This window comes from Jaculus jaculus, chromosome 20 (genome assembly GCF_020740685.1).
Source record: "Jaculus jaculus isolate mJacJac1 chromosome 20, mJacJac1.mat.Y.cur, whole genome shotgun sequence".
NCBI lineage: Eukaryota > Metazoa > Chordata > Mammalia > Rodentia > Dipodidae > Jaculus > Jaculus jaculus.
The window spans coordinates 12,066,642-12,082,147 of record NC_059121.1 but is presented as its reverse complement, the minus strand read 5'-3'; the positions used below and the strand labels follow the sequence as shown (position 1 = coordinate 12,082,147).

Here is a 15,506-nt window from a genome sequence, read left to right as displayed (position 1 = left end):
TCAGGAGGCAGAGGTAGGAGGATCACTGTGAGTTCGAGGACACCCTGAGACTACATTCCAGGTCAGCCTGGGCTAGAGCAAGACCCTACCTCTGAAAAAAAAGTTAAGGGCTGGCGAGATAGCTTGGTGGGTAAAATACTTGCTATACAATTGTGACCAGAGTTTAGATCCCCAGCTCCCATGCAAAAAAGCTGGGCATGGTAGTGTGCACCTGTCACCTGTCAAGAGGCATGAAAATCTGCAAGACTTGCTGAAATACTAGTCTAGTTGAATCAGGGCTTATCAAGAGACCCTGTCTCAAGAAAATAAGTAGGAGAGCAACAGAGGAAGATATGCAACATCAAACTCTGGCCTTTATGTGTGTGTGTACATACATGAACACACTCACACAGAGAGAGCATGCACGTAAACAAAAAAGCAACAACAACAAAATTAGTGAGCTGGGCATGGTGGCACACGCCTTTAATCCCAGCACTGGGGAGGCAGAGGTAGGAGGATCGCAGTGAGTTCAAGGCCACCCTGAGACTACATGGTGAATTCCAGGTCCTAGGCTAGGGTGAAACCCTACCTCAAAAAACCAAAGGAAAAGAAAAGAAGAAAATAGTGATTTTTATTCCTTCCTATAGTGTGTTCAACTTGGTTTCTGTATTTGCCCTAACCCCTTGACTCTTTAAGACCTGACTTACAGAAGTCAGACTTACTAGAAGTGAAGAACGCTTGGGATAAAGCCCCGTTCTACAGCGAACCTCAGATTGTTACTACGACCGTGCTGAGAGAGAAAAAGAAAAAGAAATCGCCCAGTCACACACGTGCTGCCGTTCCATGCCACGGTTGCAGCCTTGCCACCAGCCAGCCCTGCAGGAGGAGGCGAGGCCACGTTGGCTTCCAGCCCTGTGCGCTGACTCTAGCTTCCCATGTCAGTGGCTGGTTATGTAAGAGGAAGAACAATGGGAATTTTTATGGCGTAAAGTAATGCTCAGCTTGGTCTGAAGTCATGGGAACCAGCCGCCTGCCTGTCCTGCCGACTTTGGCTATCTCTATCACTCTGAGAAGGTCGCAAGATGACCTTCCAGCACCCGATGGCTGCTGTCATTAGTGTCAAGCACCAGAGAGGTAGGTTCAGAAGATCACAGGCTGTGGACGTTGCTGGTCACTCTGTAGCACACAGAATGCGTGTCCAGGCCTCTCGTAACCTCTGGCCGTCCCGTGGAGCCCAGGTTCTGTTCTAAGAACCATCCCAGACCTCAGCACGTGGGACTGTAGAACGTGTACCATTCACTTAGAAGTGGGCCCAGTGGAGATTTGCAGCCCACTGTAGCCAACAGCAGGAGTGGAGCACGTTGTGGTACGTGTTTTCCTTCTGCTGTGACAACCTCTAGCCAGCATTAGAATTTCCCATGTTCCTGTGTCTTAGCCTAAGTTTGCCATTTGTATTATTTTGCCTAGTTGTTTTTTTAAGTTTTCTTCATTGTACGTAGGCCCCACATTTTAGCTGTCTTAATAGTTTATCAAATAGTACTTAATATCTTGGCTTGTCACAGGTCATAGAAAAAGTGTCTCGTGGTCAGTAGTTCTCTTCATAACGTCATAAATAGGATCAGCACTCCTCCCGTAAGCTCCAGAGCTCTTTGAGGACATCTTTAAGTTCACCAAATGCAATTTCAAAATCCAGCCGCTAATCATAGGGTTGAAAAGATGGGAGCATTTTAACTAGGGCCATTTTTTTTTTTAATAAGGCAACTTCATTGTGGGAAAATTTCCTGAGAAGTAATCGACACTGTGGATACAAAGGCAATTTCTGTTGTTGGGCCAGAATGGTCTTCCCATCTTCTGTATCTAGAGGCATTGCTAAGCTTTGTTTCTCCCACCACTGAGGACACCCATCCAGTGTTAGTGCAGAAAGAAATACCAGGGAAATCCAGACAGCTAAATCTAATTATTGCATCTTAGTCTGTAGTGCCAGCAAAAGAAGCTTGACCCTTCCGTACCACAAAACACATAGAAACATGAAGTATTTATTGAAACACAGAAAAAAAAATTGCCTGACAGACTTTTAATATAAAGTTAGGCATGCCAGTGCTGTTTAAACAGAATCCTAGGCCTGATTCATAGTACAGTATGTCACCAAGGAGAATGCAGAATTCTTTTTCTCCTAGAAAGTCTTAGAGGAATCCTCTTGTCCTGTCCTTTCTCTTACCTGCTCCCTTACACAGCTGCTGGCTTTTCTTGTGCCTGAAAGAGCTTGTGGTCCTGCCTGATTCAAGAGATACAGGAAAGGATGGGAATGATTTGAGGGTTTGTTATTTTTGCTTTTGTTTTGTTTTGTTTTGTTTGGGGTTTTGAGGGTGGGCTTGTTTTGGTTTTGGTTTTGGTTTGTCAAGGTAAGGTCTCACTCTAGCACAGGCTGACCTAGAATTCACTATGTAGTCTCAGGGTGGTCTTGAACTCATGGTGGTCCACCTACTTCTGTCTCCCAAGTGCTGGGATTAAAGGCATGTGCCACCACGCCCAGCTTTGGATTAACTTTTTAATATTTTTTATTTTTTTATTAGCAAGGAAAGTGAATGTCAGGACCTCCTGCTACTGCAAACAAACTCCAAATGCACGTAACACTTTGTGCATCTGGTTTTATATGAGTACTGAGGAATTGAAACCATGCCATCAGGCTTTGCAAGCAAGTGCCTTTAACCACTGAGCCATCTCTCCAGCCCAGTTTGGGTTTTTGTTATTATTGTTATTGTTGTTATTGCTGCTACTGCTGCTATTTTGAGACAGGCTCTCAAACTCATGACCCTCCTCCTACCTTGAGCTCCTGAGTGCTAGGTTTATAATCGGTGCCCCATATTCAGCTGATTTCTTCTTAAGTATTTGTAGGTCCAGACTTTCTCAGTCTTGAATTGCAACCAACTGCTTGCAGTTCTTATTGTTCCTTTAGAAGTGGGAATTGAACTTGTACATGCTAAACCAGTGCTTTACAATAACTATGCCCTCAAGCCCTTTCTCCCCCCACATTCTACTTTGAGACAGGGCCACACTGAGTTGCCCAGTCCTCGAACTTGTGATCCTCCTGAGGCTCAGCCATTCTAGTGCTTGGGATTACATGCCTAACTCACCAAACCCGGCTTCCTTTGTCTTGTTATAGTCCTCTGTGCTTCTGTTAGAGCCCTGTTACCATGCCTTATAAGTTACATATTTCTTGTATTATTTTTTGTTTTATTTTGAAGCAAGTCTTGACAATGTAGATCATGCTAGAGTGGAACTCTTTTTTTTTAATTTTTTTTAATTTTTATTTATTTATTTATTTGAGAGCGACAGACGCAGAGAGAAAGACAGATAGAGGGAGAGAGAGAGAGGATGGGCGCGCCAGGGCTTCCAGCCTCTGCAAACGAACTCCAGATGCGTGCGCCCCCTTGTGCATCTGGCTAACGTGGGACCTGGGGAACCAAGCCTCGAACCGGGGTCCTTAGGCTTCACAGGCAAGCACTTAACCGCTAAGCCATCTCTCCAGCCCTAGAGTGGAACTCTTGATCATCCTGCTCGGCCTCCCAAGTGCTCGGATTACAGGTGTATAACACCAAGGCCTACAACCCAAGTATGCATTGCTTCCCCCCCCCCCCCCCCCCAGATAAGGTCTCACTCTAGCTCAGGCTGCCTGGAATTCACTATGTCATCTCAGGTGGCATTGAAGTCACGGCTATTCTCCTATCTCTGCCTCCTTAGTGCTGGGATTAAAGGTGTGTGCCACCACACCTGGCTTCTAATTATGTATTTCATTATCCTTGTAAAAGGAACTACTTTATTTACCTTTGAGCCTTTCTCTACTTCAAAACTGATTTGATTATTTATTTGCTTACTTACTTTTTTGTTTGTTTATTTTTATTTATTTGAGAGCAACAGGCAGAATGAGAAAGAGGCAGAATGAGAGAGAGAGAGAGAGAATGTGCGCACCAGCCTCCAGCCACTGCAAACGAACTCCAGATGCATGTGCCAACTTGTGCTTACATGGGTCCTGGAGAATCGAGCCTTGAATGGGGTCCTTGGGCTTCACAGCCAACCACTTAACCACTAAGCCATCTCTTCAGCCCCCCCCTTTTTTTTTTTTTGAGGTACAGTTTCACTCTAGCAGGCTGACCTGGAACTCTGAAGTTCTAGGCTGGCCTTGAACTCACAGCGATCCTCTTACCTCTGCCTCTTAAGTGTCGGGATTAAAGGTGTACACCATGACACGCAGCTGATCTGATTATTATTTTAAATATGTGTATATCTTAGAAATTCACTGTTACCTCCTTCCTGTTCCTCCCACTGCTTTGCTCCCCTAAAACATACTACTACCCCAGGGTATGTTTTTCTGATCTATTCCCTCCCCATAAATAAAGGCGTATCCTTCTAAGTTTGTTAATTGTGACTATGTTGAAGATTTTCAGGAGGTCTCTTCAGATCAGAAATTTCATTTTGCCGTTTGTTCCTTGACTACCAGCACCAATCTTTCGCTCCTTCCTTGCTTTCTATCTAAGGCATTCTTGGTTTCTTGTTTTCCCATCGGATCTCTCCACCCTCGTAGCAGACGAAGAGCCCGCGCCGTAGAGAGCGAGTTACAGGCGGGGGCAGGACAGAGCTCACCGTCCAGGGTAGAGACAGGCTGGCGGGCGGGCTAGATGCCCAGATGTCCTCACCTGTCCCGGGTGGGCACGCTGCCCTGACACCTGCCACAAAGTGCTGCTCCCCAAGTGGCTGAGTTAAAGGCTACAGGGGCTGTGGAGCTGTGTGCGTGCGGCCACGGGGCTGACAGAGCTGAGCAGAGAGCCTGCCCCACCCTGCTATGTTGTCATTCCTGACACACGATGAGCATTGTGCATGTAGACACGTGTGATTGCCACCAAAATATGACCTCACAGCGTTCATACTCTTGGGCTAGAGAGATGGCTCAGTGGTTTAGGTACTTGCTTGCAAGGCCTAAAGGCTTTCAATTCTCCAGTACCCACATAAAGCCAGATGCACAGAATGGTGCATGTATCTGGAGTCGTTTGCAGTAGCAGGAGGACCTGATATGCCCATTCTTTCACTCTCTGTCACTCTCTCCCTGCAAATAAATTTTAAAAATTTTTTTAAGGTTTACACTCACTGAGCATGGTGGCACACGCATTTAATCCCAGCACTCCAGAGGCAGAGGTAGGATCACTATGAATTCAAGACCACCGAGACTACATAGTGAATTTTAAGTTAGCCTGTATTAGAGTGAGACCCTACCTCAAAAAAACAACAAAAGAAAAAACATTTAAAAAGGAGAAGAGGAAGAGGAGAAGGAAGAAGAAAAGTTATACTCTTGGATACAATGAGTGCCTTTCTCCAATTTTTTGTTTAGTTTTTTGAGGTACGGTCTTGCTCTAGCACAGGCTGACCTGGGATTCACTCTGTAGTCTCAGGGTGGCCTCAAATTCACAGCGATCCTCCTACCTCTGCCTTCCAAGTGCTGGGGTTAAAGGCATGCACCATCACGCCTGGCTTTTCTCCTTTATTTTAACATTCCTACTCAATTGTGTATTCCTCCTCACTAACGGTAGAGCAGAATTCTCCTGTGCTCTCCTCTAGCCTTATTAAGAGCAAGAACTAATTTTAAAGAAATGTCAAACCAGGAATGCAGTTATTTCCCTGAGCGTACATGAATAAGTACCCTTGAGGGGAGTGTGAAAGGAAAGAAGGGAGGAAGGATACGGTTTATTAAATCCTGCTATTTGTCAGGTATTTTTCTAGTGAATGATCGTTGTGTTGAAATCATCTAATCACCTGGAAAAAATGGGCATATTCCCATATTACAGATAAGGAAACAAAGGCCAACTATCACATAGCTGATGTATCAAGCCACAGTTCAAACCCGGGCCTCACTGCAGAGCCCCTAATCTTGCTTTAGAATTCCTCTGTTAGAGATGCCTTGCCCAGTTGCCCACAGATGCATGCTACTCTCCAAGTGACTGACAGATTGTCCTTCATAGGAGAGGTGAGGTGTGCAGAGCCTCCCGCAGGGTGCTGGTGGCATGAGAAACACCAGTGCCTTAGAGCTGCTTCTCCCGCCTTCCTGGCAGCTGAAGCCTCTTTATTGTGTAAACACCATTGAACAACTTCAGGCCAACATTCCTTCCACCTGCAACAGAACGCTCCCCGACCATGTTCTTTCACCACTGGTCCCTTCCGAACCCAGAGACTCACCCAGTTCTTTTTTTTTTTCTTAACAAAAGCAAGATCCTGTTACCAAAACGACTCTTAAATTCTTCCCAAAGCTTCGTTGCAGAGGAAATGGAACTATTAAAAGACCATTGCCCTGTAATTCAGGAAATTGAATCAACTTGTTTGAAGGCACAAGCAGAGGAAAACTTGAGCTGCTCGGAGCCACAGATGAGACCAAACAGCCCTGCTTTGACGTGGCTCTGCAGGCAGAGGAGCCTTAGCTGTCTCCGCGGCACCAGGCAGTCCACAGATACTTAAACCTAGCTTTCCCACTGCATTGACAGTTCTAAACACACAACATGCTGTGTCTGACAGTTACATTTTGGTTCATGTTTTAATCTTTTGTTTAGCTTTTCATTACTGGCCCTGTAATATTTGTGACATGAAACATATCTTTCCACTAAACAGTGCATAATGCACAGAGCTTGAACACGAATTTCTGTACAAAAATATTAATTATTGCTAGGAGTCGTGGTGCAGTCTCAGTGCTTGGCAAGCTGATGCAGGAGGGTCAGAATTAGAGGCCAGTTTGGACTGTATAATGAGACCCTGCCTCAAGAAACCAAATAATAATTATTATTGTTGAGGTCTAGTGATAGATACACGAGGCCTCTTGAGTTTTCTCTACTGTTTGTACACACTTTGTTTTCCATAATAAGAAGTTTAAAATACTTCTGTAAATATGCACATAAATTTAACTAACATTGTCTGTTCTTCCCAAACTTCTGTCCTCAGAGATCCTTGTCTCTCCTTGCTCCACACACTCATCTGAAACACTAGTCAAATTTAGACAGACTGAGCAGTGAATGAAAGCCAAGGGAGGTAGAGTGTGGTTGGACTCGAGCTCAGATATGCTTCCTAGAGTCTATAACAAAAGCAGCCAAAGTCATATTCTAGACCCTGCAGTTGGAACTGTAATATTACCACAGACCATGAAACAAATGGCACATCTTTTTTTTCTTGACTTTTTTTTATTGACAACTTCCATAATTGTAAACAATATTCCATGGTAATTCCCTCCCTCCCCCAACTTTCCCCTTTGAAACTCCACTCTCCATCATAACCCCTCCTCTTCCCAATCACTCTCTCTATTATTTTGATGTAATGATCTTTTCCTCCTATTATGAGGATCTTGTGTAGGTAGTGTCAGGCATTGTGAGGTCATGGATATCCAGGCCCTTTTGTGTCTGGAGAAGCATGTTGTAAGGAGTCCTACCCTTCCTTTGGCTCTTACATTCTTTCCGCCACCTCTTCCACAATGGACTCTGAGCCTTGGAAGGTGTAATAGAGATGTTTTAGTGCTGAGCACGCCTCTGTCGCTTCTTCTCAGCACCATGGTGCCTTCTGAGTCATTCCAAGGTCACTGCCATCTGAAAAGAGAAGTTTCTCTAACCAAAAAGTAAGAGTAGCATTAATATATGGGTATGAACATGAAGAGAAGTGCTTGCTAGGCAGTTTGGTGAGCATAGTGTATGTATTTAGCAGACAGCAGCAGACGTTATACCCCTAGGGCTCATGAATACTCCTGTTGCAGGTTTTCAGTATCAGGGATATATTTCCTCCCATGGGGCAGGCCTCCAGTCAAATTAGAGGGCTATTGGTTTCCCCCATAACAGATGTTCCACTATTGTACCCATTGACTCCTTTGGCCTGTCTGGCCAAGTACAAGGCTTGCGGTGTCCACTGTTGAGTCTCTCCACTGGTGATTTCTCTCTCTTGCACTGAACTGCATGCAGTGTAGCTTTTCCCAGCTTTCTGTCAGCTGGTCTACACGGAGGAGGTTTTCAGCTCAGCTCCAGCAAGATTCCTCAGTGACCTTGCAGCCCAAGTATGTGGAGTCTTCAGCAATAGGGTCTTAACCATCTATTCCTGGTGGGAAACCAAGGGCCTTGGAAATGGCCTATGTTTTGGGGGCCTCAGGGACCTCCCTGGCCAACAACTCACTGGAGGTATCCCATCCCTGGCACTGAAAATTTTCTAGTAGCAATCTATGGCTCCTGAGTGTTCCATTGTCCAAAACACTAGGTTCCCATATGGCTTATTTATATCCTCTTAGATTTTGATTAGCCTTCCTTCCACCTTTCCTTTATTCAGTCTCTTCACTTGGGACTTTTCACCCCCATTAATCTGATCTTCTACTTACATATATAAATATCATACTATTAATGCCCCCCCCCCAATTCCCTTTATATCATCTTTCTAGTTTACTGGCTTCTGTTACTGACTTTTGTTTCTACTCACATAGAAATCCAATCATTTGTTGCTAGTATCCACATATGAGAGAGAACAGGCACACCATTTTTTTTTTTTACCTAACTCAAAGTAAATCCAGCTCTAACCCCTCAGCACCACAGTTGTTGAGAAGTCCAATATCAGTGACTTCAGACACCCTCTTCTTAAGAAACTTTGATGGGGGGTAAGAGAAATGGCTTAGTGGTTAAGGCATTTGCCTGCAAAACCAAAGGACCTCAGTTGGGTTCACCAGAACCCACATAAGCCAGATGCACATGCATCTGAAGTTCATTTGCAATGGCTGGAGGCCCTGGTGCGCACATTCTTTCTCCTCTCCCAAATAAATAAACAACTTAAAATAAAAAGAAACTTTTATCTGGGCATGGTGGCACATGCTTTTAATCCAAGCACTCAGGAGGCAGAGGTGGGAGGATCGCCGAGAGTTCGAGGCCACCCTGAGACTACATGGTGAATTCCAGGTCATCCTGGACCAGAGTAAGACCCTACCTCGAAAGCCACACACACAAAAAAAGAAACTTTTAGGGGGCTGGGGAGATGGCTCAGAGGTTAAATGTACATGCTTCCAAAGCCTGCTGGCCTGGGGTCAGTTCCCTAGTACCCATGCAAAGCTATAGGCGCAAGGTGGTATATATCTCTCCCTTGCCCTTCTCAAATAAATATATTTATAAAGGGCTAGAGAAATGGCTCAGTGGCAAAAGATACTTGCTTGTTAAACCTTATGGCCTGCATTCAGTTCCCCAGTACCTACATAAAGGCAGATGCATAAAGTGGTGCATATGTCTGGAGTTTATTTGCAGTGGCAAGAGGCCCTAGCATACCCATTCTCTCCCTCTCGATGTGTGTGTATCTCACAAAAAATTTTTTTGTTATTTTGTGGTAGGGTTTCACTTGAGCCCAGGCTGACCTGGAATTCACTATGTAGTCTCATGGTGGCCTTGAACTTATGGCTTTCCTCCCACCTCTGCCTCCTGAATGCTGGGATTAAAGGCATGCACCACCATGCCTAGCTAATAAAATTTTTTTTTGTAATTTTTTTTATGAGAGAGAGAAAGAGAGAATTGGTGCACCAGGGCCTCCAGCCACTATAATTGAACTCCAAATGAATGTGCCACCTTGTACGCATATGCAACCTTGTGTGTCGGGGTTGCATGGGATCTGGAGAGTAAAACCTGGTCCTTAGGCTTCACAGGCCAGCACCTTAACCAGTAAGTCATCTCTCCAGCCCCAATTTTTTTTTTTAAAGAAACCTCAGACAAGGCAGCAGGATGACCATGTGCATGTTTACTGTCGCGCAGACACTTCCAAACCCTGCTCAAGATCTTATGAGCTAATCATTTCCTGGAGCTTTGGAGAAGTTTACAGGAGGCTGGGACAGCTAGAGAACTGATTTGAGATAGACTATAATTAAAAATATATATATGAGCTTACAAAGAATTGAGTTTCATTATGGTATTTTCATGTAACTTTTTTGGTGTTTTTGTTTCTCTCTCCTCATCACCTGCTCACCTCTCACGGTCTCCTGTCTGGAGTCACAGCCCAGACTCATTCTCATGTCTCTTTAACACACATACAAATGTGAAAAGTTACGATCCACCTATGAGAGGGAGCACGCAATCTTTGTTTTTCTGGGCCTAGGTTACCTGAGTATAAATTATCCAGTTCCATCCATTTCTGTGCAGATTCGTAACTCCGTTTTTCTTTACAGCTGAGTAAAACTCCATTGTGTAGTTCACAAGCATTAATGTTGACTGCATGTCCTAGTCATTGTGAACAGAGCAGAGATATACTATGATTTAAACAAAAATAAAAACACTGAGCCAGGTGTGGTGGCACACGCCTTTAATCCCAGCTCTCAGGAGGCAGAGGTAAGAGGATCGCCATGAGTTGGAGGCCACCCTGAGACTAAATAGTGAATTCCAGGTCAGCCTGGGCTAGAGTGAGACCCTACCTCAGAGAAAAAAAAACAAAAAAACTGGAGTTTGAGAATTTATAATATCGGGCTGGAGAGATGGCTTAGTGGTTAAGCGCTTGCCTGTGAAGCCTAAGGACCCCGGTTCGAGGCTCGGTTCCCCAGGTCCCACGTTAGCCCAGATGCACAAGGGGGCGCACACGTCTGGAGTTCGTTTGCAGAGGCTGGAAGCCCTGGCGCGCCCATTCTCTCTCTCTCCCTCTATCTATCTTTCTCTCTGTGTCTGTCTCTCTCAAATAAATTTTAAAAAATTTTTAAAAAAAGAGAATTTATAATAATCACAAAACTCAATTATTTGTACATTTTGCATGTTGAATGGTAACATCATAGTTACAGTGGAACCAAGTGATCCTCCTATCTCAGCCTCCAAGTAGCCAGGACTACAATAGTCCAGCTTACAATAGTTACCACAAAATATTGGGGCTGGAGAGATGGCTTAGCAGTTAAGGCACTTGCCTGTGAAGCCAAAGGACCTAGGTTTGACTCCCCAAAACCCATGTAAGCCAAATGGACATGGTGGCACATGTGTCTAGAGTATATTTACAGTGACTGTAGGCCCTGGTGTGTCCATTCTCTCTCACACACACATAAATAAATAAATGAAATATTTTTAAAACAACAAAATATTGTTGTTTAACAGTTAACTAAAGTTAACTTCCCTTTTAAAACACATGGATAAAGCCAGGTGTGTCGGCTCACACTAGTAATCCCAGCACTTGGGAGATGGATCACCATAAGTTCATGGTTGGCCTGGTCCACACAGTGAGTTCAAGACAGTCTAGAGTGAGACCACGTCCACCATGTGCACATGGGCGTGTACGCACGTACACACACACACACACAATGAAAACAGTCATGGACAGAAGATTTAAACTTATACATGTGCCTCATATTTCCATAGGCCTTGCTATTTTAATTCATCAGAAGTCAACTGAAGTTACATGTGAGCTGACAGGTGATCAGTCAGTTGAAAATGAGTCCTGTTCATAACTAAAAGGCAACCCCCATTTTTTAAAAAATTTTTTGGCCATTAGCATTGCATTTATCCATGTGGATTTCAGTGGCATTTATTTTCCAGATAGTTTAAGCTCTGGTGGTTACAACTAATAGACTCTTGTTGTATGTGAAAGGAAGATTTCCTTAGTACTTGGCAGTTCTCTCTTACCCAGAAAGGTGCCTGGCCCTATTGATCAAGTCATATCAGAGACATGAACTTAAGTGGTTCTCTTTGCTGTGTGTATTTGGAATTAAGATTCACTGAATTGTCTTGCCTGGCTGCCCAACCAGGACAATGAAGGGGACCTGCAAATTCTGACTAATGCCAATGCTGAGTAGCCATGTTTCCCTTCAATTTATTGCTCGTGTGTTGATGGTTGGAAAGGCAGAGGAATTATGAGATGTTTTAAAATTTTACTTTCATCCTGCCCAAAGTTCGTCATTCCCAATGTTGACTCCCCAGCATGCCTTACGCTTGCTGAGCTGTGGGCCTTATTCTTGTCTTTGTCCATCCATAAGAGGGCTGGCTTTGTGTATTGGTTGTTGTTACCATGAACCCCTTATAAAAACAGCTAAAGCCATTTGGCGGTAACAGCCCTGCCGTTTCCAGGTACGTGAAACCCTGCCATGGCCTCTGGAACACTTGTTCAGATAATCACCCTCTTAGCATAGCTTTGAGATGGGGAAACAGAACAGCAAGCTGTTCTGTCTGCTTGCCCACATTGTCTACCCATCGCAGAGAATCTGAGACAAGACAACAATAAAGGACAGTGTAGCAATTGGCTTAGAAATTAAGGTGCTTGCCCGTGAAGCCTAAGGACCCAGGTTCAATCCCCATTACCCACGTAAGCCAGATGCACATGGTGACACATGCATCTGGAGTTCCTTGGCAATGTCTAGAGGCCCTGGTGCATGACCATTCTCTCTCTCTCTCAAATAAATAAATAAATATTTTTTTAAAAAAAAGGGATGGCGTAAATCTGAGGCCCACGCTCCAAATCTCTTAGCCTCTGAAGTCATGTGGTGAATGCTGCACAAGTTTAGTGTTGGCCCCAGAGAACATCTAGGTCGAGTAAAGCTGAAGTCCCTTTTTCCTTCCCGCCACCCTTTTCTGTTTTGTGTCTAGAGATGTGGAGAAGTACTGTGACCATGAGTTATTAGGCATGATGCTTTATTTTATTAGGTTGGAATGAAATACAGAAACCTAATCCTGAAACCCGGGGGATCGCTGGACGGCATGGACATGCTCCAGAGTTTCCTGCAACGTGAGCCAAACCAAAACGCATTCCTGATGAGTCGAGGCCTGTCTGCTCCGTAAGCTGGGGATCGTTGGTCTCCGTCCATGTCTGGAGGACAAATCAACGTCACCATGTGGTACTGGCCTGGAAACTGAAGAGAGGTTTTGCAGATGAAAACTTCAATTTCTATTGACTTGCTTTTTTTTTTTAATTTAAAAAATTATACAGATGTAAATGAAATTATAAATACTGTGACCTAAGAAAAGACCCACTAAAAAAAATAACTGTACTATAAAATTTCATAAAAATGGATTTGATTTCTTTTGATAAAAGTTTCATATGGATGTAATTTGATTTTTTTACTATTATAATCTAGATAATATAATATAAAAGGGCCTAAGAATTTTTCAGTTGAATCATATACATGGTACAATTTGATCCTTCTTCTATCTTGAAGTTTTGTACTTGGGATTTCTGGACTGATAAATGAATCATCACGTTCCTCAGGTGAATATTTTCTTGAAGCCCTGTGTCACCTTTGACCGTCTGCCTCACAGTTAAGTGTGACTTCACCTGCATACCTCACGGCCAGGGACTGTGCCTCAGTAATGCACTTATCTCTGTACATCAGGCCTCCTGATTCCCAGCTTTCTATCACATTTAAATTATGTTCCTTTTTTAGGTTTGTTTTTCTTGCAGAAGTTCAATTATAGGATATCAAAACAAAATTAGAAGCCCATTTTAGCATATAAAATTGTTAATCTTAAACTGGACATGATGGATTGTACCTTTAATCCAAGCACCCAGGAGGCAGAGGTAGAAGGACCACTGTGAGTTTGAGGCTATCCTGGGGTTCAAGTGAGTTCCAGGTCAGCCTGGGCTAAAGTGAGACGCTACCTCAAAAAAAAAAAAAAAAAGCAAACAAAAAAAAAAATGTTAACCTTTGGACATAGTTACCAGTGAGAAAAGTAATTCCAAGCCGGGTGTGGAGGCACACACCTTTAATCCCTGTACTTGGGAGGCAGAGGTAGGAGGGTCACCGTGAGTTCAAGGCCACCCTGAGACTACATAGTGAATTCCAGGTCAGCTTGGGCTAGAGTGAGACCCTACCTGGAAAAAAAAAAAAAAAAAGTAACTCCAGGCATTGTCTTGATTCTCATGTTCCCTTTTTTGTTTTGTTTTTTTGAGACAAGATTTCACTCTGTAGACCCGTCTGGGGTCACAGGTATGAGCCACCACATCCGGCTTGATTTGCATGTTTCTAACCAGGGCTAGATTTCACCTGTCTTGCTGACCACCTCCCTCAAAGTGGCAGGTAGATGCGACACAGTGGTGATGAACTCCATGGGAGAGAGCTGGCTCGAGCTTTCTGGTGTAGAAGTCTGGAAGGGTGGGGGGCTGGAGCAGAGCACGTGGGGACAGCTGCTCGGTAGTGGCACGTGTGCAGACCCAGCCTCGGCCTCCGGGAAAGCTCATCAGTAATAGCCACTTGGGTGGTTTTCAGTCTAAGAGCCCTCAGGAGCTCTCTCCAGCTCTCTTACCTGGGACCTAATTCCAGATCCACGGCAGACTAGTAAAGTCAAAGTACTTACTCTTCCTGTAGGGGTCCACTCAAAAGGAAAAGCACAAGGTAGCAAAAACAAAATGTCAAGGAACTCTGAATGCACCTTGCATAGGACATTGGGTTATTTCCCAAGACATACCTGAGGAATGACTGCTGACGGCCAGGGACAAGATTAGACCCTTCTGTTCTAAATCTAAGTGGACTTTGTTTCAATTTTTTTTAAAAACTGTCTTGTATAATAAAGTTACACACAGCAGGGAAAACCAAGAGCTGTAGCAACACAGAAGGAAATTCCTTTCTTTATGGTTCAGTATTGGTTTTGCAGTGCTGGGATCCGACCTGGGGCTCCCTCACACAGGCTAGGCAAGTGCTCTGGTCCCAGAGCTATTGTGGGTGATGGTCTTTGCAACCTCTCAGAAATTTTCTTCCATCTTTGCCCCTCAACTTTTGTTTCCAATTTCAGGAAAAATAAAAATAAAGACTTCAGCATTTTCTATGGTCCAGTGTGTCTCCATGTAACTAACCTTAGCTTTAATCTCATTTCACATGGAAGAGCTAATGAGTGGTGTGTCAAAGGCCGCACACAATAAACTTACATTGTCCACAAAAATGAGCTCCCTTTTCTTCCATACTTTAATGTGAAAATTCATCCAGGGTTAGAGAGATCCCTGAATGGTTAAGGTGCTTGCCTACAAAGCCAAAAGATACAGGGTCAATTCCCCAGAATCCATGTAAGCCAGATACACAAGATGGCTCATGGAACTGAGTTCATTTACAGTGACCAGAGGCCCTGGCGTGCCCATTCTCTCCTCTCTTCTCTCGCCATCCCCACTTGCAACTAAGTAAATATGTTTTTTAAAACCTCAAATTCATGGCCAGAGAGATGCCTTAGTGATTAAGATGCTTGTCTGCAAAGCCTAAGGACCCAGGTTCAAATCCCCAGAACTCACATAAGTCAGATGCACATGGTAGCACATGCATCTGGAGTTTGTTTGCAGCAACTGGAGGCCCTGGCGCACCCATTCTTTCTATCTGCCTTTCTCTCTCTCTCTCTCTCTCTCTCTCTCTCTCTCTCTCTCTCGAATAAATAAATTTAAAACAAAAAATGATAACTCTCCAATGAAAAGGTGTTGACCAGATTTCTATACTTGCCAATGCCTTCACTCGGAGAATGACTTAATGCTCTACTTCATTAGTTTCCCTTTAGCCTTCGGGTAGGAATTAAAGTAATGTGGAGATCTTGCCTCCCCATTGGATTGGCTGG

The 15,506-nt window shown here is 44.0% G+C and overlaps 1 protein-coding gene across 1 annotated transcript in view; it reads left to right on the top strand.

Moving 5' to 3' along the window:
• Nucleotides 1-14,736, top strand: part of Nln (neurolysin) — a 102,254-nt gene extending 87,518 nt beyond the window's left edge. Inside the window, exon 13 of the mRNA XM_004671197.2 lies at nucleotides 12,624-14,736. Coding sequence (XP_004671254.2) covers nucleotides 12,624-12,758 — 135 coding nt within the window. The 3' untranslated portion in view covers nucleotides 12,759-14,736. The remainder of the gene's footprint in view (nucleotides 1-12,623) is intronic.
• Nucleotides 14,737-15,506: the final 770 nt, after the last annotated feature.